The following is a 26,098-nucleotide window of genomic DNA, read 5'->3' as shown; positions in this document are numbered from 1 at the left end:
TGTCCGAATCCACTTTTGCTAGTTTAACGACGGGAAAAATGGTTGGCGCGCCAGGTGTATAGTCTTAAAGGGTTGTACCTAGTCTCTTAATAAGTCATGGTTGTGTTTTGGGTGTGACGTGCAATAAACCAATCAGAGTCTCATCTCCCATTCCCTTTAAAATCCAGGTGCATTTGCACCATGGCGGATTGCTATTTACATGGTGGAATATAGACACCCTCAGCCTGATGAGTCAGTTTAAATACATTTTTAATATTTGGCATGTTTGTGTGCTGCTGCGCATCCCTGTGTGTGTAATAAGAGTGTACGTGTGTTGTGCGCCCGCCTATAGGTGCATATTACTAACGTGCTCTTTAAATAACAAAAAAAAAGCTGCGCAGTCGTTTTTAGTTGCCTCAAAATAGCAATACGCCAACAATGCGCCTGAACACACCTCGTTTTCAGACCAGCATGCCCATGGGCGAACAGATGGGCACAAGTGCATTTGCTATTTAAACAATGTGGTGCTGGACGTGAAATGATAACTGCATCGGACTGAAACTAGCAAAAAACACTTGCGTCGCGCCTGGCGTCGCATTGTGCCGGGTGTACGATAGGGCCTTGAGGTGAATGGCTCAAAAAAAAGTGTGCCCATGATATTGAATGAGTATCATATTATGGAAGAAAAAATTAAAGAATTTAAAATATTTGAGCACAGTTCATGAGCACAAACAGGTGCATGTGAGTGCTGTACTGTCCAGAGTTATAATATCTCTCTCTGTGCCATGCAGTGCTTGGCAGGACAGGACAGCCGTAAGGTCTTGTTGAAGATACAAGCACACGTTGCATGTTGTCATGTTGGTCACTAACATGCCGGTGTCCCTGCCAGGCTTTTTAACTAGATAAACCATGCTGGTTGACCAGCATTTTTTATGTATGCATGTGAACAACATGGAGAAGAAAGAAAAAAAAAAACTAGCAATAAACCAAATTGGACTAGCATGGAAATTCATTCTGGTCTAAGCTGAACTTTGGCCTGCACTGATTGGTGGGCAGGCTACTCTTAGGGAAGGCTGCGGATTTTCTCTTTACAAGGATTTAGTCATGAAAGCCACAGAAGCACCAAGAAATTTGTGAATCATGTTTTGGATGATGTCATTTTTCCTGAAGCAAATTTTAATAAGCATTGAACTGTGTATGTTTTTCACTCTCTCTGAGATCCCTGAGGAACATCCCTGTTAGAAAATGCAGTTTTGTATCTGAATACAGTACTGCTGATTCAGGGGTCAATAGTTTTTTCCTACCTACAGTATTAATTTATTCAAAAACACATTAAAAATACAATTCATACATACAATGACTTAAAGGCACAATATGGAAGAATTTTGGATAAAAATATCCAAAAACCACTAGAACAGTGTTACATATTTTGTTGACTTGTTATGTTTCCAATTATGTTTAAATCCAGAGAAATAAGCAATTTTAACCAGGACACGGACCACGTCACCTATCAATGACATCACACCTGTGTTACCCTCAATTTCCAGTTTTATTTTGTAAAAACCATGGAAACACCAAAGATGCTTTAATATATTACATGTTTTATTAGACAAGGGAACAACTGTTTGGTTACATTTATAGACAGGAAACTAATCATTGTTATGTACAGTATCTCACAGAAGTGAGACATTTTCACTTAGGGGTGTACTCACTTTTGTGGCCAGCGGTGTAGACATTAATGGCTGTGTGTTGAGTTATTTTGAGGGGACAGCAAATTTACACTGTTATACAAGCTGTACACTCACTATTTTACATTGTAGCAAAGTGTCATTTCTTCAGTGTTGTCACATGAAAAGATATAATAAAATATTTACAAAAATGTGAGGGGTGTACTCACTTCTGTGAGACACTGTAGCTCAACACGTTTAGTCTTATTGTTTGAATCTCGTTTTCTTGATTATATTAGTATGATATTCTAAAATTGATCTAGCTTAGTGTGCAACAAGTGTCTCATAGCAGCTGCCGAGCGAACGCACAGAGTAACGTTATAACATCATTTTCAACACAGTCAAATGTCTCTATTATGATAAACAGCGCTGCGTTACCACATACACTTGACCGGAAGAAGCGGAAGCGGCGACTGTGGCGTAATAAAAGTCCTGCTGCTCTCGAGTCATGTCTCACACTCGTCTCTCATTATCAATCACTCCAGCGGTCTCGTTTCTGCTCTCACAGCACTCGCCCTGCTCTGCTTCATACTACAATAACGTTAATAATCTCATCCATGAACATGATTTCTGCTCAAGCCCCGTCCTGATTCTTTTCCACCGGCTGTGAGGTGAAGACGACATCTCCCATGATTCCGCACTAAATCTCTGTATCATCAAGCTACCGTTGTTTTGAATAGGCGACCTCTAGTGGTGAAAAACTACATATCGCGCCTTTAATTCCACCTCTTCTATAATGAGCATGTTTTTTTTTTCTGAATTTCTAAATTCATTTTCGTTTCAAAAACAAATCAACTTGATACAGCTTTAGATAAAATATACATACAAAACTGCTTTACAAATTATTAATATTCATCAAATCAAAGACAAGCAATGCAAACAATAATTTGAACTTTTTTGTTAAGGTTGTAAAATGTCATGTGGTGCAACACTCCAAATTGAGTGATTTTATGATTTATATTTATAAATGAAAAATAATTTTGATGATTAAAGTGTGCACACATACATGTATTCGAGGTGTAAGGAAAATGTTTTTACTTTTTTTAACTTAATTGGTTACACCATATGACATTTTAAGAATCATTCAAATTAAACTTTTCTTAGTATAGAATAGTATAAAAAAATCTCAAAAACATTTAAACCAACATGAATACAAAGAGTACATTTCTAAAAATCTTAGCACATGCGTTTTAAGCTATATTTTTAAAACATTTTGCTTTTTATTAATAATTTTTACCCTCATACAAAAGAAATGTAATTTTGTAATTAAGTGACAAATTAGAATCACCTGTCCACATTCTGAAACAGAAAATAACAGACTGCAATCAGCAAATGCTGTGTAAGAGAGACTGAAAATAACCTGAATGCATTCTGTGCCCACCCCTGTTGTTCGAAAGCTCTGCGTAAATATTGTAGCAGCTGAAACAAGACTAACGGTAAAGCCGTAGGGTGTTCTTTAATTGCGGGTGACAGGACAGTCTCTACACTGCATACTCAGCAGTATTGACACTAACCTTGAGCAAAAGTGTCACTGAAAACACGACAGTTATCTGAATATTTCACAGCCATTAACACCACTGTGGCGCTTTAGTTTATGCTGAATAGGGAAATGTTTGGTTTAGTCTTTAAAGGGATAGATCACCCAAATATATCTTATTTTGTTTTCCACAGAGAAAAGAAAGTCATACAGGTTTGGATTGGAATGACATGAGGGTGATTAAATGATGACAGTTTTTTCATTTTGGGGTGAATCATCCCTTTAGGTGAACTTGTCATCTGTTGATTGTGTGATATGAAATACAAGAGACCTTTACAAGCTTTTATTGTTGTAAGTCCCCTTATGAAAAGTTGAAAAACACTGATGAAATGAACTTGATTCATTGGTTTTCTGTCAGAGGTGGTTATTAATATCATTACTTTCTGTCTGCTAGTTAGCTGCCGTTCATACGTCTCAAAAATGAAATCTGCTAAAATTATGCAGTCTGTTTCTGCACAAAACAAGACCTGCGCATGGACCTTTCTGGAACATTGTCCAATAATGAAAAAAAACATCACAGCTCCAGAGACCTAAAATAATTAGAGTCTTTGAAAGAACTACTAATGATAAAACAAGACACGATAAAAACGTTTGTCTGACACACTTAATCAGGAATTTAAAAGTGGCAGCAGATGTTCCATTATATTTCTTCTATCATAGCAGGTGTTTCTGTATAATAAAAATAATGAAAATAACAAGAAGATGAAAGCTTCCTGTAGACAGCATGCCATCTGTGGACTGTTTCCTGTAAGGAACAGACAGATACAGCAGATCTTGCTCTGATACAGTGTGTGTGAAGGTATGTGACAGTTTTGACTGGAACATTAGCATCGCTACATCCTTCTGGTACTAATAATGAAGTACTAATGATTTAATTAGGCTGAGGATACATTTTATGGCCGTACCAATTAACAGTTCCAGCACCCAGAGGATACATTTTTTTTGTGTGCGTGCCTGCTTTAAAAAGTGAGATAGTATGGAGAGTACTGTATTTATTCAGATGCTGCCAGCCCTATTAGTGAAGTAAAAAGTAAAGTTAAAGGCTGCTTTAAATCCAAATAGGAGTTTTGCAGCTTTTAGTTCTTTCTGTTCCATGTGCATGGTCATTACAGAACTCCAAAATGGGCATGGTAATTGAAAAAATATGAGACAGGAGCAAAAGTTATGTTTAAAATGCATTCTTTTGGAAAAATTTGCATTTCCTGATAAACTTTTAAAATTTTGTGTTCCCCCTAGAAACTATTCTTTTACTTGTCTAAATTTTGCATTTCTCCGGAAAACTTTTGCATATGCTTGCAAAAGTTTTGTTTCCCCAAACTTTGCATTCTCTCACAAGTTTTGCGCTCCCCCAAGAAACTTTGTGATTACTCGTAAATGTTTTGCGTTCCCCCGAGAAACTTTGTGATTACTCGTAAATGCTTTGCGTTCCCCCGAGAAACTTTGTGATTACTCATAAATGTTTTGCATTCCCCCAAGCAATGTTGTTTGCTCACAAAAGGTTTGCATTCCTTCAAGTAACTTTGTGATTACTTGTAAGTGTTTTGCGTTCCCCAAGAAACTTTGTGATTATTCGTAAATGTTTTGCATTCCCCAAGAAACTTTGTGATTATTCGTAAATATTTTGCGTCCCCCAAGAAACTTTGTGATTATTCGTAAATGTTTTACGTTTCCCAAGAAACTTTGTGATTACTCGTAAATGTTTTGCGTTCCCCAAGAAACTTTGTGATTATTCGTTAATGTTTTGCGTTCCCCAAGAAACTTTGTGATTATTCGTAAATGTTTTGTTCCCCAAGAAATTTTGTTTACTTCTAAATGTTTTACGTTCCCCAAGAAACTTTGTGATTATTCGTAAATGTTTTGCATTCCCCAAGAAACTTTGTAATTATTCGTAAATGTTTTGCATTCCCCAAGAAACTTTGTAATTATTCGTAAATGTTTTGCATTCCCCAAGAAACTTTGTAATTATTCGTAAATGTTTTGCGTTCCCCAAGAAACTTTGTGATTATTCGTTAATGTTTTGCGTTCCCCCAAGAAATAATTGAAAAAATTAAAAAAACTTTATGATTATTCGTAAATGTTTTGTGTTCCCCAAGAAATTTTGTTTACTTGTAAATGTTTTACGTTCCCCAAGAAACTTTGTGATTATTCGTTAATGTTTTGCATTCCCCAAGAAACTTTGTGATTATTCGTAAATGTTTTGCATTCCCCAAGAAACTTTGTGATTATTCGTAAATGTTTTGCGTTCCCCAAGAAACTTTGTGATTACTCGTAAATGTTTTGCATTCCCCAAGAAACTTTGTGATTATTCGTAAATGTTTTGCGTTCCCCAAGAAACTTTGTGATTACTCGTAAATGTTTTGCATTCCCCAAGAAACTTTGTGATTACTCGTAAATACTTTTTGTGCTCCCCAAGAAACTTTGTGATTACTTGTAAATGTTTTGTATTCCCCAAGAAACTTTGTGATTACTTGTAAATGTTTTGCGTTCCCCAAGAAACTTTGTGATTATTCGTAAATGTTTTGCGTTCCCCAAGAAACTTTGTGATTACTCGTAAATGTTTTGCGTTCCCTAAGAAACTTTGTGATTATTCGTAAATGTTTTGCGTTCCCCAAGAAACTTTGTGATTATTCGTAAATGTTTTGCGTTCCCCCAAGAAATAATTGAAAAAATTGAAAAAACTTTATGATTATTCGTAAATGTTTTGTGTTCCCCAAGAAATTTTGTTTACTTGTAAATGTTTTACGTTCCCCAAGAAACTTTGTGATTATTCGTTAATGTTTTGCATTCCCCAAGAAACTTTGTGATTATTCGTAAATGTTTTGCATTCCCCAAGAAACTTTGTGATTATTCGTAAATGTTTTGCGTTCCCCAAGAAACTTTGTGATTACTCGTAAATGTTTTGTATTCCCCAAGAAACTTTGTGATTATTCGTTAATGTTTTGCATTCCCCAAGAAACTTTGTGATTACTCGTAAATACTTTTTGTGCTCCCCAAGAAACTTTGTGATTATTTGTAAATGTTTTGCGTTCCCTAAGAAACTTTGTGATTATTCATAAATGTTTTGCGTTCCCCCAAGAAACTTTGTGATTATTCGTAAATGTTTTGCGTTCCCCAAGAAACTTTGTGATTACTCGTAAATGTTTTGCGTTCCCCCAAGAAACTTTGTGATTATTCGTAAATGTTTTGCATTCCCCAAGAAACTTTGTGATTACTCGTAAATACTTTTTGTGCTCCCCAAGAAACTTTGTGATTACTTGTAAATGTTTTGTGTTCCCTAAGAAACTTTGTGATTACTCGTAAATGTTTTGTGTTCCCCAAGAAACTTTGTGATTATTCATAAATGTTTTGCATTTCCCAAGAAACATTGTGATTATTCGGTAATGTTTTGTGTTCCCCAAGAAACTTTGTTTACTTGTAAATGTTTTATGTTTCCCCAAGAAACTTTGTGATTATTCGTTAATGTTTTTTTCGTTCCCCCAAGAAACTTTGTGTATGCTCACAGTGTCTATTTGTGTCTACAGTGTCCACAGTCTTCTCCCTTTTCCTATTGCACTTCAGCTCAAGAGGCATTTATTTCAAATTAAAATGAATAAAATATATTTGAAAAGTGAAAATAAACTGACGAACAGGTATTTAATAGGCCTATAATTGAAATCTGATTGGACGCGATGCATGCAGCTCATATTGTTAAGCCCAAAAAATACTTCCTGGACCTTCAAGGTCACCTTTACTGATCAGCAGGTTCAATAAGGTTAAGTGTAGGTGTAGGAGAGGACTTTAGGGATAGAGACAGTAAATATTATAAATATTATACAGTTTTTCCTCAATCACTTTTCTAAACAGTCTTAACATTCAAGTGGAATATCAGAACTCTATTGCATGTCTGCAAAATGTTGTAACACCCAAAACATTTAATAAATGCTTCAAAACCTAGTTATTGTGTCAGTAAATTGGCTAATGCCACCAAAATAAAAAGTGTTTTTGTGAACATGTGAACCACACTGCTCAAAATGTTTAGATGTTTTTTCACCCTTGAATTATTTGTTATATACAAATGTCATTGATCTGCACTTATTGTTTTGAGAGAAAAAATTCTCATTTGAGAATTGAGCCAAAGCAATTGAGAAAAACTCTAATGAATGTTTCATTGTTTCACAATGTACTACAATACACTGAGGTGCAAAAAGTATTTACCACTATTTTCGCCAAGTATAAATAGCATCTAACACTACACTTACTGTAAATAGCATCTAACTACTATTTAGACTAAACGCAAAGAAAATACTGCTTTTTTCACTAATTGCAATATGCTTCAGCCATAATTTATTATTATATTACATTTTAGAATGAATGCTAGGCTTTTTTTAAGCAAATTCTGAGCAATTAAACCTTTGCTTGAGTATGTGTGTGCATTTGAGTATGTAGATATATGAAATGAGATAGATGGACAGACAGACAGTCCTTTCACACGATGTTCAAACTCCAATTTGCAGCTCTATTTACCCTAGCGATGCCCAGGTCATTTGAAGGAGGCATATCTGACAGGACTGTCCCCGGTGGCGTTGCCGGGAGTGACCCCTTTCCGAGACCATAATTACTAGAGCTGACTGAAGCTGCACGACGAGGCAGGATGTCACTCTCTGTTCAGGTTTATCTGGCTGCTATTAGACCCATGCAGGGTGTTCCACTAAAATAGTTCCCCCTCTGCCCAAGTGTCACACAGGCTCTGACTCAGTAGAGCAGCGCTGTTGCTACCCTGATTGTTTTTACTCCAGGAACATGGTGGGGCGTTAAAGAACAGGCTTCCAGGTCAACACTGCATGCTGCTGATTCCACTTCCTTAGATTCTATAGCAAATTAGAGTTGAGCTTGGCATTGCAAAAATGTTGAGTTTTTAATGTGTTTGCTAGGATGATTTTGGTGGTTGCAAAGTGGTTGTTTATTGTCCCAAGGGAGTTCAAAAGTTTGCAGTCGGTAAGGATTTATTTTTTTTTTTTTTAAGAAGTCTCTTATGCTCTCCAAAGCTGCAAATATTCAATCAAAAATACAGTAATATTGTGAAATATTATTACAATTTAAAATAACTGTTTTCTATTTTAATATATTTTAAAATATAATTCATTTCTGTGATGCCAAGCTGAATTTTTAGCATCATTACTCCAGTCCTCAGTATCACATGATCCTTCAGAAATCATTCTGATATGCTGATTTGTGTTACATTCACCGTCTCGTCCTGTTTGTTTTGACTGTCACATGCTCCTTTGTTTTCAGTTCCCACCACTCATCATTCACCATGGACACTGATTACACTCACAGCTGTTAGTCATTTGTATTGTGTATTTAAGTTCCTCCCTGTCCTCAGTTCAGTGTCCGGTATTGTTAATGTTACGTGTGTTCTATGTATCCTGCTTCTTCCTTGTTATTAAACTACTTAATGTTACTCGTATCCAAGTTCCTCATCTTCCTTGGAGTGCTATTGTAACAATTTGATGCTCAAGAAACATTTATTATTATTTTTATCAATGTTGAAAACAGCATATTTTTGTGGAAACTGATATATTTTTCAGAATTCTTTAACAAATAGAAAATGTCCCCACAAAGATGGCAATATCCAAAATTCTTTTTGGAAAACAGCTTAGAAATCATACTTAGTGATGCAGAAAGTTTCCTGTGATGGGTAGGTTTAGGGTTAGAGGATAGAATACTGTACAGTTTGTACAGTATAAAAATCATTGTCTATTGTAATGTCCCCATAAAACATGAAAACCCAACGTGTGTGTCAAATACTGTAATGTCTAATCTCAAAACAACAAGAAAAAATTGCTACACCTTTGGGTTGAGGTGAAATGGTGACTTGTGGGTAATTTGACGGTGGGCACAGTGAGATTATCTCTTTAATGACACATTCTGAGCAATCTAATGAGCAATCGCCCTCTTTCAGCATGTGTGTCACAGATGATGTCGAGGACTGACGCAAGAGACCGTGTTTTGAGCTAATATGCCCTCAAGGAAAGAAGGATGGATTGAGAGAGGAAAAAAGACCGAGAGAGGAAAAAAGACCAAGAAAGAAAGGCTTATCATAGAGAGAGGAGGACAGATTACACATAAATGACAGAGTTATGGTGATGGGACTTTAGATAATGAGAGCGATTTGTCCTCACACATAGAAACCCCTCTAGTCTGGGATGTAATGTAAGGTCATACATTGGGCAGGGGTTTGAGAGATGTGTAGGGCCTGTGTGTGTATGTGTGTGTGTGTGTGTGTGTGTATGTGTGTGTGTGTATGAGAAAGAAACATTTGAGGGCATTGAGGTCCGTTCAGTGTCAGATTCTCTTTGCATCTTGGTTTGTTCGCTGCAAATGTTAATCTTTGATCCATGCAGCACACAGAAACACATTAATTTCTGTCACCACAGCGCAGACCAAACCATATCAGCCCTAGTTCATGTGCCTGAAACACAGCCAAATATAGCTCATGTCTGTACGCTCATGCAATCTAATGTCCTGTCAGTATGAACTCGTATAGTCTTATGAACGCTTAAATCAAATGTGCGTGAGATTTACAAGCTCCTCATTCGGGCATGTGCTAATAGGAAGACAGCGTTTATGTTATAGACCTAATTGGGAGATGTTATGGCCTGTAACTCGTGTTTTTAACATGGAAGATATTTATAACGTGTTGGCAAATATATCTTAAGATTTGTGGTCTGAAGGAATGTTCTGGATTCAATTACCATAGAAAATAATAACAATAATTATTATTGTTATTAACAACAATGATAATATACTACTTCAAAAGTTTGAGGTCAATCAATTTTTTAAAAGAAATTAATTTCAAATAAATGCTTTAAAAAACTTTCTATTCATCAAAAAGAATATTGATCAGCTCAACTGTTAAAGAATATTAGAATGATTTCTGAAGGATCATGTGACACTGAAGACTGGAGTAATGATGCTGAAAATTCAGCTTTGATCACAGGAATACATTACATTTTAAAACATATTAGTGTTTTTACTGTATTTTTAAAAAATAAATTTATCAAATAAATTACGCTTTGAGACAAGAGACTTCTTTCAAAAAAATAAAAAAGTCTTACTGACCCCAAACTTTTGACCAGTAGTGTATAAAATCATAAAATAAACCAAAGACAGTAATGCACTTACAATGGAAGTCTTAAAAGTATTCATAGCTCATATTTTTGTTAATTTTTGTGCAAAAATGTGTTATTAGAGCTGTAAATTTGTCTAGAATTATCCTTTTGCACTAAACATGTACCTTGATTGCATCTTGAAGGGCATTCAAAGTTCAGTCTTTTCATAATCGGATAACTATCTAATCTCTAAAAACACAAGTGACCAAGTTTAAATACCTCCACAGAGCATCCCTTTAAGATGCCATGTGGCTAATATAAAACCACAGAGCGCCTCAAATAGTTCCACATTTTCCTCGTTTGTCCTGATATTACCTCATGGCTCATATGGCTGTAGTAAGAGACCAACTTGACAGCAAATAAAGCCCAGAGGTCATACTGTCTCTGCTGGGGCAGGTGGTTGTTCCTGGCCCAGTTCACAAGGGTATGGGACACACTAATCATCATGACTTGCATAATGTCGGTCTGCTATTTTTGCCTGTATGAGAAAAGATTAGTTACCTGTAGTCCCTGTATTTAGCTCCAGGTGGTCTTTTCCACACTTTTCAGTTGAACATGAGTCAAATGTTGGTTTTTGTGTACAAAATGGATTGTGTACAGAAATCTGTTTTTGTCACTTGGAACCAATTGTAAACTCATGCTATTGGGAAATGTTTTCATTATATACACAGAAAATAGATTTAGTCAATGCTATCTCATGACCAATTCGTACTTATTTTACGAGGTGGCTAACTCATACGAATTCGTACGATTGGTCTAAACCCCAGTGACAGGTAGGTTTAGGGGCGGGGTTAGGGGAAGGTCATTCGTGCGAATTCATACAAATTTGGCAACTTGTAAAATACATACGATAATCATACAAATGAGGTCGTACGAATTCGTACGAATTAGCCACCTCGTAAAATACGTACAAATTGTCATGAGATCAGGTTGGATTTAGTATATGAAAAGTCATTCCAGTAGGTCCATCTGTATTTCGTCAATGACATTAAACATATTTAATTCTCAACTTTTTGTGTGACCAGTCGACATATTTGAATGGACTAGAATGAGATTTTAGATTGCTGAGTGGAAGATTTTCAGCAAATAACAATTTAAATTTTATATATAGTCTTAATTCAGTGGTTTTCAACTAGGGGGCTCAACAAACTTCAATATGACTCAAAATTATTTTATTTAAGAAAACAATCATCAAAATGAGCTAAAATAGTTCTGATTTGAATTTATTCCCTCAATAACTGTTTTTGTTTTTGAAGAACCAGGGTATGAGGTACATCTCAGATTACGACTGTAACCATGGTTCCCTAAGAAAGGGAACGAGACACTGCGTTATGAGTTGACACTATGTGAACGCTTCTCGTGAGTGGTGTCCGAAGCACATGTGCTACATGCCAGTCTTTGATTGGCTACTACGGTCAGGTGATATCACAGGCACACTGGTAGGATATAGTCCTTATGTAGCCCCGCCCCTTTTCAGCGCTGCGCTCGTAGTTTTTTGTCTTCCGGTTTGTATTTCCACTTATGTATTTATGGATGAACTGCTCGTTTTAAAATCTTCCCGGTCTACTGACATTTGTTAAGACATCTGTTTTAAACATTACAATGCTCATGATAACTTTAACTCTACAACAAGTAAATCCACTTCACCAGCTAATTATTCTTTGACATTAATGCCATAGAAATATAGGAGCTACCACAAAAACAGAAGTTCAAAGACAATATTATAAAGATGGCGGTGCGCTTGTTTCTCTGGTGCATAAGGTCTATATAAGGGTGCCTAGAGAGAGGGTCATCAACTTAAACTGTCTGAAACAAGACATTCAGACATGCCGGAAGTATGGGAACGTGACGCAGTGTCTTGTTACCCTTCTCAGGGAACCATGGTTACAGTCGTAACCTGAGACATTCTCTCTGGGCGCCCTTATATACCCTGCCGGCATGCTTGTGACATCATCTGACCGTGGTAGCCAAAGACTGGCTTGTAGCACACGTGTTCAGACACCGGCTCACGTTCCCAAAGCATCAACTCATGTGTAGAGTTCCACTTCGAAAGGGTAGCATTATTTTAATAGTCATTTGTAGACCTGGAAAACTCATGCTAATTAATCATCTTTAAACGACATGGGCATTTTTATAAAGAACATACATTATAGCTATTCCAAGCTTTTAATTATTTTATTTTTTTCAGGTAGAAATTGCGAGGAAATTTTTCACATTTATTCTTATCCAATAAATCACAAAATAATGGAAAAGTAAATTTAAAGGATAAAAAGATTAGGATCCCTAATGAACACTCAGCTCTAAAAACTTCTTAAACTTATTTTAAATTATTTTAGTTACTTATTGTAATCTATGTACATTTCTGTAAATTTCTGTAAACATTTCTGTAAATTAAAAAAATAATTATTAAATTAAATTAAAGCATTCTAAACACTTCTTTGTTTAATTAAAGATCATCCAAGATCAAAAATGCCTAAGTTACTAAATAACTAAGTAACTTTTACTGAAACGATTTTACTGAAAGTTTAGATAGCCATCATGCTTGACTGTTTCTTGCTCTGCGTGTGTGCCAATTCATTTTTGGCTTTAATTCCAACTAAGTGAAACATAATGAAGTTTGCTGTCATCTCATAATGACTGATCACAGAGTTTTGAAGTACATTTGGCTGTGGTCAAGGTGTTTATTAAATCTCTGCTGAATGCAGAACTCTTTCCAGGACAATCTAATCCAAATGTGATTTATTGCCGGCCCTATTCTCTCACACTCTCTTCTCTTTGTCATGGAGGAATTAGTGCTTTTTGATTAAAGGTGAAGTGACATCATTTCTCCTAACAACTCACACTGCCAAACCACCAGGCATTTTATTGTCTTTGGGGACCAAATATATTTAGTAACATGTCAAAAAGGCGAAAGGCACAAAGAAAAGAGACTCCTTTATCTTCCTTTTTGTGATTGCTCATTTGTTTTAGGAAGTACCAAGCTAACAAAAATATGTTCTATGAACATTTTGCTAACATTCCCATTAAGTTATGAAAACTTGAACAATCTGAAACAAGTAGTAACATTTAAGAAAAAACTTAGATGAACATGCAACTGAAACATAAAAAAAAAAAAAAAAAAAAAAAACATCCCATGAACAATGTATAAATAAGTGTTTTGTGCTAATGTTCTGAAAATACATGATTAAAGGGAACATTATATTAACATTACTGGAAGAATGTTTGTTCATAACTTTGAGAGAACCTTGCCAGAACATTAGGGAAGTTCTGAGAACGTTCCCTGTTATCTGGTCACCCACTGTGTGTAATGAGAAACTGCTGAAGATCATAGAAGTTCATTTGTGGCCAGCCTCAGTCTCAGTGTGAGTGTGTTTGTGGATCATTCTGTCAGCCTGATATGTTGAGCTGACAGGCTGATGCTCTGTTGGGCTCAGGCTTTAAGATGGGGATGATGGTTACTGACCTGTATCTTCCTCAGGGCCACTGCTGGAGGGCTCAAGACAGTGTGTGTGTGTGTGTGTTGAGCCAGTTATTGCTTACATTATATGCAAGTGTAAGATAAAGACACAGAGAGGATACAATTATTTCAGAATAAATGACAAGAAACAGTGACTCTTGCTGGTCAAGATTTAGCAGGATACTTTCTAAAATATTTAATATTATTAATATATTTATAATATTTTTAAGGACTGTATATTTTCAATTTAAATTTGTTTCTGTGATCAAAGCTGAATTTTCAGCATCATTACTCCAGTCTTCAGTGTCACATGATCCTTCAGAAATCATTCTAATATGCTGATTTGCTGCTCAAGAAACATTTCTTATTATCATTGTTGAAAACCTTTTGTGGAACCGTGATGATTTTTTTTTTCAAGATTCTTTGATGAATAGAAAGTTTAAAGTTAAAAAGAACAATTTTGATCAATTTATTCCAAGGTAGAGTATATTGGACATTCTACAGAATTGGTTCAAAGGTTTTTTTTTTTTTTTCACAAATTTTCTATGTAAGCAAATTGTATAATATCCAAGGTACGCTTCTAGTAATTGGGCAGTTATTTCCTTGGATTGTATTCTCAAAACTTTTTGGAATATTTTTCCTCTCCTCAAATTTGTCATTACTGAAACTCAATAATAAATAATTTAATAAGAAGGCTTATATTGGCCCACTAAGATTTTGTTTACATCTACCTTTTAAATATATTTTTTGCGATTTTATTAAAAGGTTTTCACAGATAAATCAATAACAATTACAATTTTAACAATATTTCAAGTGCAATTTATGAGATTTGTTGTATTTTGAATTCAATCTTTCTTTGTAAAAGGCATAAAGTTTATCATACTAATTTCAAAGTTAAGGATTCATTAGTTTGAATTTACATTGAACCAAACACTATAATAACATCTTAGTTGATAATTCAATATACTTTATATTTGACAAAACATCACGTCTCGGTCATGACTGCACATTTTCGGTAGTGACAGTAATGTGTTGGTAGTGATCACATCACATTACAGAACTCGCATGCTAAAACACTACTAAAACATACAAAAACTAATGATTTGCATGACTGTACTAAAATTGTGTTTATTTCCCCCAAATAAATTTCCTTTTGTCACTACCAAAACGATGTCACAAGCAAAACTTCACCACATGTTTCGGTCGTGACAGTTTTGGTAGTGACAATTTTAGATACTTTTGAGCCTAGCTCAAAGATGCTAATCAGCACATGGTTAGCTAGCACAGTTCTGAGCAGTTGTACACACATAAAAACCCCAAAAAGTTTTATTAATTGCAGAAAAAAAGGTGTTTGGTAGTGACGTTCCTTAAAGTTACACACACATTTTCAGGCTTTGAACACATTTACCTCAAAATGATGGTACCTCTCTACTCACCATGTGAGAGGAACACAGGAATATTTCCCGATCAAAAATGTAAGCGTGCAGTTATAATCAGTCTCAGCTAATGGAATAAAACATACACTGTCTGTAAATGTGGGACACATTTTTCAATATAATTTTAAATGATCAAATTATCAAAAATGATTTCAATACCATTTTCACAAGTTGAAATTTAAGGGTTAGGGTTTGGGACAGCCACTTCCCAGTTGAAAGTACCCAATAAATGATGATTTTCTATATATTAAGCTTACTGATATTTTAAATATTATTGTGGGATTCAATAGATAATAGAAGGATCTTAGTAAACATCTAAGATTTGAATACTTAAATGATTTTTCAATGTATTTTATGGTTGTGGCGGAACAGCAGTATGCACCAATTCTGTAGAATGGCCCATATTGTTGTTGTTTTATTCTTGCCATCATCCTCACCTATCCACTCCTCTCACTTCCTGTCTAGATGAGGGGCAGACGGTGTGCCAGGGGCCCCCGGACATGCTGGGTCAGCGTCTGGCTGAGGTGGGCATGCAGCTGCGATCAGAATGCCACCAGGGCTTGGGTTACTGGGACTACCTGTTCTTCATCGCCATCGGCTTCGTCATCTTCAGCGCTGGGACGGTCTCGGCGTGGGTGATGGGCGTGCTCATGGTTCTGTACGAGCGGTACAGCAAGAGAAAGAGCGAGGAGCTCGACAGTGAGGATGAGGAGGAGACAGTCAGCCGAGGGGCAGGATGTGGAGGTGGAGGAGGAGGAGGAGGAGGAGGAGGGGGTAACCATGGCAATGGGGACTTGAGCAAACCAGGCATGCAGGTGTGACCAGAGGACAGAGGGACGCTGGGAAATCTTTGATGAACAGACAGCGAGCTGCGGACAGATTCGCAAAGGAGTTTTCTTTTCTATAAAGAGATTTTAAGTGCACTTTTTAGAATGTGTCAACATTAGTTTTAGTTTAAGAGAAGAGAAGGGCAGGACAGACAGATTAGATTTATTTCTATTCTTCTAGGTGGACTCAGACAGACAGAGAGACAGTTGAGAGGGTCACAGTGAACTGTGTTTTTGACAGATCTGGGGTTGGTCTTGGTTAAATGCATAGAAGTAATGCTCTCACACACACAACGCTCTCCCCAGTGTTAGTAATGTAGTTGGGGCAGGGTGACAACACTGTGTTTCACACTAACGAGAGAGACAGCAAGAAGGAAGGAAAAAAGGAAAAAGATAGATAGTTAGAGAGGCTTGAAGACGAATCCAGTATCCTATCTCAGCTTTTATTTTTTGCTCAGTCAAAGAAAGGAATATAAATGGAGGATATTCAAGGCAGTCTCTTCAGACTCATGCAGTGTGAAATGAAGGAATGGAAGACGGAAGACTCTTCTAAACTGTCTGCACAACTCCATGGAAGGCTGAAAATGCTTTTTTAAGGGGTCACAGACTGACTGACTGCTCAGATGATGGATTGAGAACATTATATTGCAGGGCTTGACAATAAGGATTTGTTTCTGCTCGCCCGGTCAGGCTTGTAATCTTCACTTGCCCCTCGACAAATATAATAGCTGATTTTATCATCAATAAACAAATTAATTAATTTAAAAAAATACACTACTATTCAAAAGTTTGGAGTCGGTAAGATTGTTTTTAAGAAATTAATAATTTTATCAGCAAAGATGCATTTAATCGATCCAAAGTGACAGTAAAGTCATTTATAATGTTACAATTATGTTACATATTAATAATGTTACATATTTTTATTTCAGATAAATGCTGTTCTTTTGAACTTTCTATTCTTCAAACAAGTAGTTTCTTGTAGTTTCCACAAAAATATTTAAGCAGTACAACTGTTTTGATCACTGATAATAATAAGAAATGTTTCTTGAGCATCAAATCAGCATATTTGAATGATTTCTGAAGGATCATGTGACACTGAAGACTAGAGTAATGATGCTGAAAATTCAGCTTTGGTCACAGAAATAAATTACATTTTTAAGTGTATTCAAATATAAAATATTTATTTAAAATTGTAACAATATTTTACAATATTACTGTATTTTTTGATCAAATAAATGCAGCCTTGGTGAGCATAAGGACCCTAATCTTACAGATTTAAAATTATAAAATACAGTATAAAACAGTTATTTTAAATTGTAATAATTCATGTAATAATATTTCACGGTATTACTGTTTTACTGTCGTTTGATCAAATAAATGCAGCATTGATTAGCATAAGAGTCTTGAAAAACATAAAATCTTACATTGTTAGCTGGCTTGATAATGTTACTTTGATGACATTTAAATCAGCATCATTTGAACAATGTTCAATATATCACACAAAAAGAAATGTTCAATTTTGCAAGGCATAAAAACACAAGTACATGATTAATGAATTCAAGACATTATGACAAGTCAGCACTGGCCCAGTAGTGCACCTAAACAGTCCTGAAACTCTCTCACTTGCCCCGGGCCACAGGACCATCCTTATTGTTGAGCCCTGTATTGGACGGGACATTATTGATCTCAGTAAGCCTGTATGCACTGCACCGAAAAGCCTTACACACAAGATGTAACCAGTCCAGCAATAACACCTCCAGGTGATACTGAGAGCAATAGAGGGAAACGTGTGTGTGTGTGTGTGTGTGTGTGTGTGTGTGTGTGTGTGTGTGTGTGTGTGTGTGTGTGGCTTGTCGCAGCAAAACCGCTAAAGGTGGTGAAGAATAAAGTATGTCAGCATTCTGTAATTTTGGCAAGGCTTTAATTTTTTTAATCAAATGTGATTTCTCCCGTGGCTACCACATGCCACTCAAGGGCAGAGCTAAAGTGACCCCTCCCTCCTCACATTGCACCATCAGCACTCAGGAGGGAATTGCGCCCACTGAGAGTGTCGTTTTAGTCTGCGTTTTAGTTAACACGATATTCCATAAAGAAAGATAATGGCACAAACATCCAAAAATTAGTTCTGAATTCAGCACAATTCCCTGATCTTGCAGGCCAGCTCTAGGCTGTGGAGGATTTAGCAGACTACTACAATCTGGCACACTTTACAGTAGAGCATCACTACAACAATCCAGACACCTGAATCAGCTCTTTAAAATGCTGACAGTGCTCTCAGCTGCTCAGCACATCTGGATCTATAGCTATTTTCCATTATTTGACCATCTTGAATTGCTGCTCGCCATGATCACTAGAAACAGAAACATCTTGTTTAAACAAAATTGTTTTCTGCAATAGAACAAAGTTATTTGTAAATATTCATGGTGGAGCACTATACCAACACTGTTAGCACCTGGTGAAACTGGATTGTAGGTGGTTAGTGAATAAGAAGCAGTTTTAACCCTGAATTACCGCATACAAAAAGTGCAACTCTTTTAACATATTTCATCCTTAGATTCAGCCTCAGAAAGAGTGTGATGAGCAGTTACATCCTATTTTCTCTGGTATTTAGTGGAGAAGGAAAGCTGGTTTTGTGTGATTGAGGGTTGCTAAATCCGTCTATAACGGGTTATAGAGCTTAAGGGGATGATGTTCGTGGCCTGGGCCACTCTAAAAAATATCTCAGCTGCTGCTTTTATAAATCTATAGCTTCTATAGCTAATATTTTGCCAACTTCTTGTTCTCCCTTTTCCTTTAAGCCGCAGTGAGTAATTTCCACACAATTAGTGACACAATTTTTTTTAATCACATTTTTTTCCATTACCATGTCCCCTTAGGTGCTCTGTACCCATCTAGGGGCAGTTGCAACCTAATGTTCAGAGAGTCTGGCTTGTAACCCGAAGGTCGCTGGTTCGATTCTCTTATCCACCTTCAATTCCACAGCTGAGGTGCTCTTGAGCAATGCACCGAACTCCCAATTGCTTCCCAGGCGCTGGAGCATAATGGCTGCCCGCTGCTTCGGGTGTGTGTATTCACTGCCCGCTGTGTGTGTTCACTACTCACTGCTGTGTGTGCACTTGGATGGGTTAAATGCAGAGCACAAATTCCGAGTATGGGTTACCATACTTGGCAACACGTCATGAATTTCACTTTCACTTCTGCCATTGCCATTGGTCAGTCAAACAGATAGTTCCGCCCGAAACTCAAGCCATTGCTTTGATGGGCCACTGAAACAAAAAGATTGCAATTTGGTTTGGTGCAAGTATTAAGACTATTAATGTGAGTACAGAGGAATGAGAGAAATAGGACAACAACAAACAAATAAACAAATTAATAAATAAATCAATAAATTCATATTTAAAATATGATCATAATTAATATGTAATATTAATAATATATTTTATATTTTTATTCACTATATTAGAGGTTTTTTAAAATATTTAAATTTTTAAAATATCTCTCATAAATATTTTTTTAAAAATACTAAAATTAGCCCATTATGTGTTACCCTCATTAGGTAGTGGTATCTTTTCAAAGCATTCCGGCTTTCACAAAACCCACTCTTCACTAAAGCCAAAATAATGCAATTCCACTCCACTTCTCACATCTAATACTCTGTGGCTAATGGTGCAGAAGTTACACACTGTGTCTGTGTGCACATACTCTCTAAACCCTGTTGAAAATTGGATTAAAGTTAAGAAGTCTGTACATCTAAAGCCCAACAAGCTGGTCTTTTCTGCGAGGAAGTATCAACTTTAGGTCACGACCCTGGACTGAATGCGTGTGTGTGTGTGTGTGTGTGTGTGTGTGTCAGTCCATCCATCTCACCACCTTCTCAGCCCCTCGTTCACTCACTCTCTGTCGTTCTGTCCTCTCACTCATTAGTTGGTGGGTTGTTTCAGATTACAGTGGGATGTCATCATGTCAGCATTATTTCCAAAGTGTTATCCCCATTCTGAGACAGACTAATAATGCCATGCCTTTAGGGGAACAAGATTATGTGTGTACAGTTGATCCAGGAAATACCTGGAGAGACTTCCTCAAAACAAAAAAATAAAAATACTGCTAAAAATGTTATGACAGGAACATACAGTAGAGGTCAAATGTATCATGCTGATGTCAGCATTATGGCAATATAAGGATGGACAGTAGAGGTGGTAAACTTTATAGCAACATGCTGCAGTGTGTGTGCCATTTTCACCTGCTGTGAACTCTGAGAGTGATCATGCGTGACTATGTCATCGGCCTTTAGAAGAAGAGCGATGGGGAGGGGTTGTTTTGGTATTTTATTCCTCTATGAATATTAATGTGTAATATAGCAGGTGATAAAGGGGACAAGCCCTAGTGCTATTCGATAGTAAAGTTCAATGTAAGAGCAGGACTTTATCTGAGTTTCCAGGCACTAACATTGGCACAACACTGCAGTCTGTTCGGCTCCAAAACCGCAAGAACCATCAGCAATGCAGCAGGGGTGGCCTGTGTCAGGAAGATCTGTGGAGATACTCACACACACACATACATTCAACAGAACACTAATGAACTAGCAGCACAGAGTTCAACTACTGCTATATCTTTGTGAATGAACAAACATAACCTCAGCTGCTAGCAGTAAAACAGAGTATGAATAATAGAGGCTGAAGTATATGCAGAATGCAGCAAACATTTTCAAACAGATGCAGCCAAAACCTCACAATGGCCATTAGCCGTTATCATTTTTAGCATTAGCTTCTATTGTTTTTGCTAACATTTGGCTGAAGCTAATGCTTTTAGGAAAGTTAAAAGGTATCATTGTACGTCTAAGTCCCCAAGGAGTTGGGTATGTGTGTACAGTATAAATTAAACTAAGCTAGCAGTATGCTAAGCTAGGGTGACCATATGTGCCATTTTCTTAGGACGCGTCCTGTCCAGGATTTCTAAATTGCCTAAAATGGCTTGAGCCCTTGCCTCTTTAATCGTGAAAGTGGTCATATCGATGTGCCCCCGGAACGCAATTTCTACACGGAGGTCTGTGCAAGCTACTGTTCTTATTGACAGTCTTCATGCAATGCATTAAAATGTTGTCGTATTTGCAATGCTTTGACCGTTCTCTGTAGATCCAGCTTTCTCGCAAGCCACGATTGGTCGATTATGTATAATGCACGCTATTGGTCAAATTATTTATCAGTCATTACCTTCTGCAAATATGAAAACAAAACCAAAACTGGGACATTTTATGCAACTTAGAAATCCTGGACAGGACGCGTCCTGGGAAAATGGCACATATGGTCACCCTAGCTAAGCTAGTACTTTGAGGGGTTCTATACAATTTCATAACAAATCTGCAAAAAAATGTTGTACCTAATATATCCTTAAAAGGTGTGAATTAGTACCTTGTTGTAGTAATATGTACTTTTAAGGTACTACTATGAACCCTTTACGTATAACTGAGGTACAAAGTTGTCCCTTTAAGGTTGGAAAATATTCAATTGTGTAGTGTCATTACAATTATTGTACTGTTCCTGATCACGTCTGAGCCCACACGATCCCAAAGCAGATCCCAAGCATGTTTGATATTTACGACTCTTGATCGGGCTGCCACTGATGTGATACCCGCGATGACGGTCTTCCTAGGAGTCCGCACTTTCGTGATGTAATGCCACTTTGACTGTTGGGAAGAAGTCTGCTGTGAGGTTTGCACCTGTGCGGGCTCAGGAAAAGTGTGCATCGAGGGCGCTTAGCAGCCCTAAAGGGGGTGCTCGCAAAAACCCTTATGAAACCTAAATAATGAATGGTACACCCTATGGTCTTGTAGACCAAAAGTGCACATGAAGTGTGCCATTTGGGACAGGGCCTATAGCTGAATCTTGGCAGCCACAAACATGCTTTGAAAGTGGAGTATTGAGAAAGAAGATCATCCATATTCTTTTTTTCTCCTTTGTTTTTCTTCCTGTAGAACAAAGCTCACGCCAAGAGAACCAGCTGACGACGTTGATCGTCCTCCATTTGCTTTTCTTCTCAAGTCATGTTTGATCTCGTCTCACTGTGAAAATGTTACTACAATCAACAGGTGTATGGTCTCGCGGTCTAGACAAATGTTCTAGTGTGTGCATTCAGAGGATTATAATGCTAAAAATCAGTTGAAACTCCCCTTATGTCTGTGGTCTCCCACAGTTTTGAAATCGGTTAAGATTTGAAATTCATCTAGTGTGTGGCCAGCCTAAGGCAGGGCTGGGCAACTCTGGCCGTCAAGATCTACTTTCCTGTAGAGTTTAGCTCCAACTCATCTGCCTGATGCTTTCTAGTAATCCTGAAGACCTTGATTGGCTTGTTCAGGTGTGTTTGATTAGGTTTGGAGAAAAGCTCTGCAAAAAAAATGGGCCTGAGTTGTCCACCTCTGCTTTGAGATTACTGCCCCAGCAACTAACTGTTGTACCCCAAAAGGTAAAAAAATTTCTGAGAGTGTATGTAACAGTATTTCATACAAGATAAACCAAGGAACTTTGTAGGATTGCTAATCAGGTTCTGAATTGGGTGCCCATTAAAAGTTATTTTAGCCAGTGGAATTGCCTTGGGTCCTAGATGAACCTGATTCAACATCCTGAACTAACTGTTCATGATGTCTGAATTTCCAAATTTCCCACTTGGTGCATAAAGTCAATGCACTTTCTAACAAATGCTAGTGTTGTGATTTTGTTGCATTATGCATCATCTTCCGGGCAGAACACTCATGGTTGGAAGGCTGATATTCAAAGTAGAAAAATCCCATGACCAATGTTGGATGGAACACTCAGAGCTTCCTAGATAATTTAGGGATCATACACTCTCAGAAACAAAAGTAGAAAAGTACCTTTATGGAGCTTGTCACTTGTGCAGTATCCTCAAAGGGACAACTTTGTACATTATTTACCCCTGAAAGTTCATAGTAGTAGACCTTAAAGGGTACAAATTACTAATACTAATATGCACCTTTTAGGGGTAGATAAGGTACAAGTATAGGATGTCACTGGGGCTGTACCCTTAAAGGGATGAGCTAAGGTACAAATCTGACACATTTTTAGACACTGTAGATGCATTCTAGTCAGGCAGCTGGCTAGGTTTTGAGACTGCCTCAAAGTTTTTCTACTACATTCTTGATGTGCCAATAACCATTATGAAACTGTGGGTGAAGGTGCAGTAGAGTTTCAAATAAGATTTGTGTGCAGAGAGTTGGCTCAGCTTTAAGTGCAAAGTAACTTTTGGTTTGGATGGGAGCTTTGGGACCAGAGGCAGTGCTGCAGGTCTTGCTGTACTGCTGGACTGAAGTTGTTCTCTGTGAGACTTTAGATTTGCTGGATCGATTTGCTGTCTGTGGAGGTGTGTCCGTCACGCTCTGTCCATCATGCATGAAGCTCTGCAGAATTTACCCAACTGAGAGTCACTTACACTCTCCCCTCTTGTTTCACCTCTTTGTCGTTGTGTCTTGTCTTATCTCATCTTTTCTCCTGTTCTTTCTTTTCCTCTTTGTCTCATCGCTTATCTTCCTTTTTTGTCTCTTTTCTTCTCTTCTTTGTCTCATTTGTCTTGTCTCGTCTCCTTTGTTTCGTTACACCTTCTCTCTTCTTTTTGTCATTGTGTCTCATCTCAACTCATTGTCCCATCTCTTCCTTGTTTCGTTACACCTTCTCTCTCCTTTTTGTCATTGTGTCTTGTCTCAACTCATTTTGTCTCCAGTATTATCTTCTCCTCTTTGTCATGTCTCCTCTCTTCCTTATCTAGTCTTGCCTCCTTTATCGTCCCATCTCCATTTCTCTTCTCATCACTTGTCTTGTTTCGTCACATCTTTGTCCTCTCCTCTCATCTTCTCTCTTCCTCTGTCTTATCTTGTCTCTGTTCTTCTTCTCATTTTGTCTCTTTTCATCATTTGTTTTGTCTCACCTCTTGTCTTTACCTCTTCTCCCCATCTTGACTCTTCTTGTCTTATTTTTAATTTATTCTCTCCTGGTCTCATCTTCTCTTTTGTTCTCTTCTCTCCATTTGTCTTGTCGTCTCACTTAGTCTTGTCTTCTCGTCTTTTCTTTCTTATCTCCCACCTCTTCTAGTCTTTTGTCTCTTCTCGTCATTTGTCTTTTGTCTCTTGTCTCTTCACCTTCTCTTTCTCAACTCCCACCATGTCTAGCCTTTTCTTGTTTCTCATCTCATCTCATTTAATCTCTTCTTGTCTTTTGTCTTGTTTACTCTCAGTTTTGTTTCTTTGCCTTCTTTTTCTCATCTCCCACCTCTTTTAGCCTCATCTCTTCTCATTTTGTTTCGTCTCATCTAGCGTCTTCTCGTCTTGTCTTGTCTCTTTTCTCTTCTGCAGTAGGCTGCTCTGACTCTGCCCTCCTCGTTTGTATCTCTGCAGTGCTGGTTTAGTGAGGGTGATGCCATAAAGGCTGCTGTAAGCCATCTTCCTGTCTTAAGGAAGAGGAGGACTAAATCAGAGCGGATGACAGTTTTACTCTGGGGACCAAAGCTTAGAGACTTTCCCCCGCCTTAACTCACAATGCTTTCATCCACTTCAAGCGTAATGTGGATTTGCCCACTTCCAGTTGAGTGTAGAAAGTTTAGGATTTATACTTCTGAAGAGAAAGTTTGTTTTTCTCAGGATGATCACATCTTTTCTTCACCCATTGAGACCAGAGAAAAGCATGACAGCTGCTATCAGCACAATATGTTTCCATAATGTTAAGGTGACCTTGTATATAGCGCATCATCAAATGTCATGACATCATTTGGGGAACATTTCTTCCAGCCTGAAATGATAGCTCCCACATTAGTCCCACACATATGGCCACTGATCATTTTTATGGGGTGTGTGACAGATCACTGGGAAATGTAGTGGAGTCAGATCCCCTTTCCTTGCCAAACACTTGTTCAGTGTGTGTGAGAGGTCCTCCACTCTGATAACCCCTCTTGAGCTCTTGGCATCCTGTAACACAGCGGAGGCTCGACTGCAGTGTGACATCAGCTTAGAGCAGGAAGGAAACACACACTACAGGGCCGGATCAGCCCTTTATCATCTCTGACAGATTGAAAACTTTTATTTATTAGTTATTTTAGTTTTCTCTCCCTCTTTGTGTCTTTGTGCTGTTGTTGCACATTCAGAATCAGTGTTTCAGAAAATACTTTAAAACTGCAGCGAATAGCTAAAGTACAGTCACACTCCCCTTTTTTAAAAAAAAATAGTTAGCTACACTAGGGAAGAAATATCTTTACAAGGAAATTATTATATTATATCATTTATTTTTTGCAATCAGATTAACTTGATAAAGATCTCTGTTTGAATAACAAAAGGATCAATTTACACTTGGGCTGCCCCCTAATAGGCGACTGAACGTTAGTCGACTAGAAGAGGCTTAGTCGACCAAGATTTTATTAGCCGGTTAGTCGCAGAAAAAAACTCCACAGGAAGTGGCGTAATCACGCAGTCCGTGAGGGGACACATCGTTAACAGCGGGTCCTTGTGGTAATTACAGTATGTCAGGCAGAAAATCCAAACGTTCACATTATCCGTCGACCTCAAATATGGCTTATTATTTGAAACGTAAGCTGTAGCAACTTTACATGGCTGCTCGCTCTAATATTAACCTAGTTAAATGTGCGCTATTATACATCCAAGTGTTCATGCAGAGTGTGGAGGGCAGTTAAAGTATAGCGTGATTTACTGCATGACATGGAGGCGCCGGCGCGATCACTTGCATTGTTTCATTTTTTGTCATACAGATAAGAGTAATACATCATTCCGAATTGTAAAGGGTCTACTTTTATTTGTGTACACTCACAATAACAACAAAATGTTGTGCTATTGCAAAATAAAGAAAACAAACAGGATGCGTTTTCTGCCATCCCGGTCTCCCTGAACAGCAGCTCTTCACATAAATGAACCGACAATCAGCGTATAGGCTACTTGCCTCACAGACATGAGATATATAGAAAGCTTGAAACGTC

General features: G+C 37.4%; 1 protein-coding gene across 1 annotated transcript in view; it reads left to right on the top strand.

Annotated features, from left to right (window-relative positions):
- Positions 1 to 25,862, top strand: part of LOC127502757 (leucine-rich repeat-containing protein 52-like) — a 52,552-nt gene extending 26,690 nt beyond the window's left edge. The window contains exon 2 of the mRNA XM_051876065.1: positions 15,753 to 25,862. Within this exon, the coding sequence (XP_051732025.1) occupies positions 15,753 to 16,108 (356 nt within the window). The 3' untranslated portion in view covers positions 16,109 to 25,862. The remainder of the gene's footprint in view (positions 1 to 15,752) is intronic.
- The last annotated feature ends 236 nt before the right edge of the window (positions 25,863 to 26,098 follow it).

This window comes from Ctenopharyngodon idella, chromosome 20, assembly GCF_019924925.1.
Source record: "Ctenopharyngodon idella isolate HZGC_01 chromosome 20, HZGC01, whole genome shotgun sequence".
Classification (NCBI taxonomy): Eukaryota; Metazoa; Chordata; class Actinopteri; order Cypriniformes; family Xenocyprididae; genus Ctenopharyngodon; species Ctenopharyngodon idella.
Note: the sequence above shows the minus strand (reverse complement) of the source record. Positions and strands in the feature narration are given on the sequence as shown.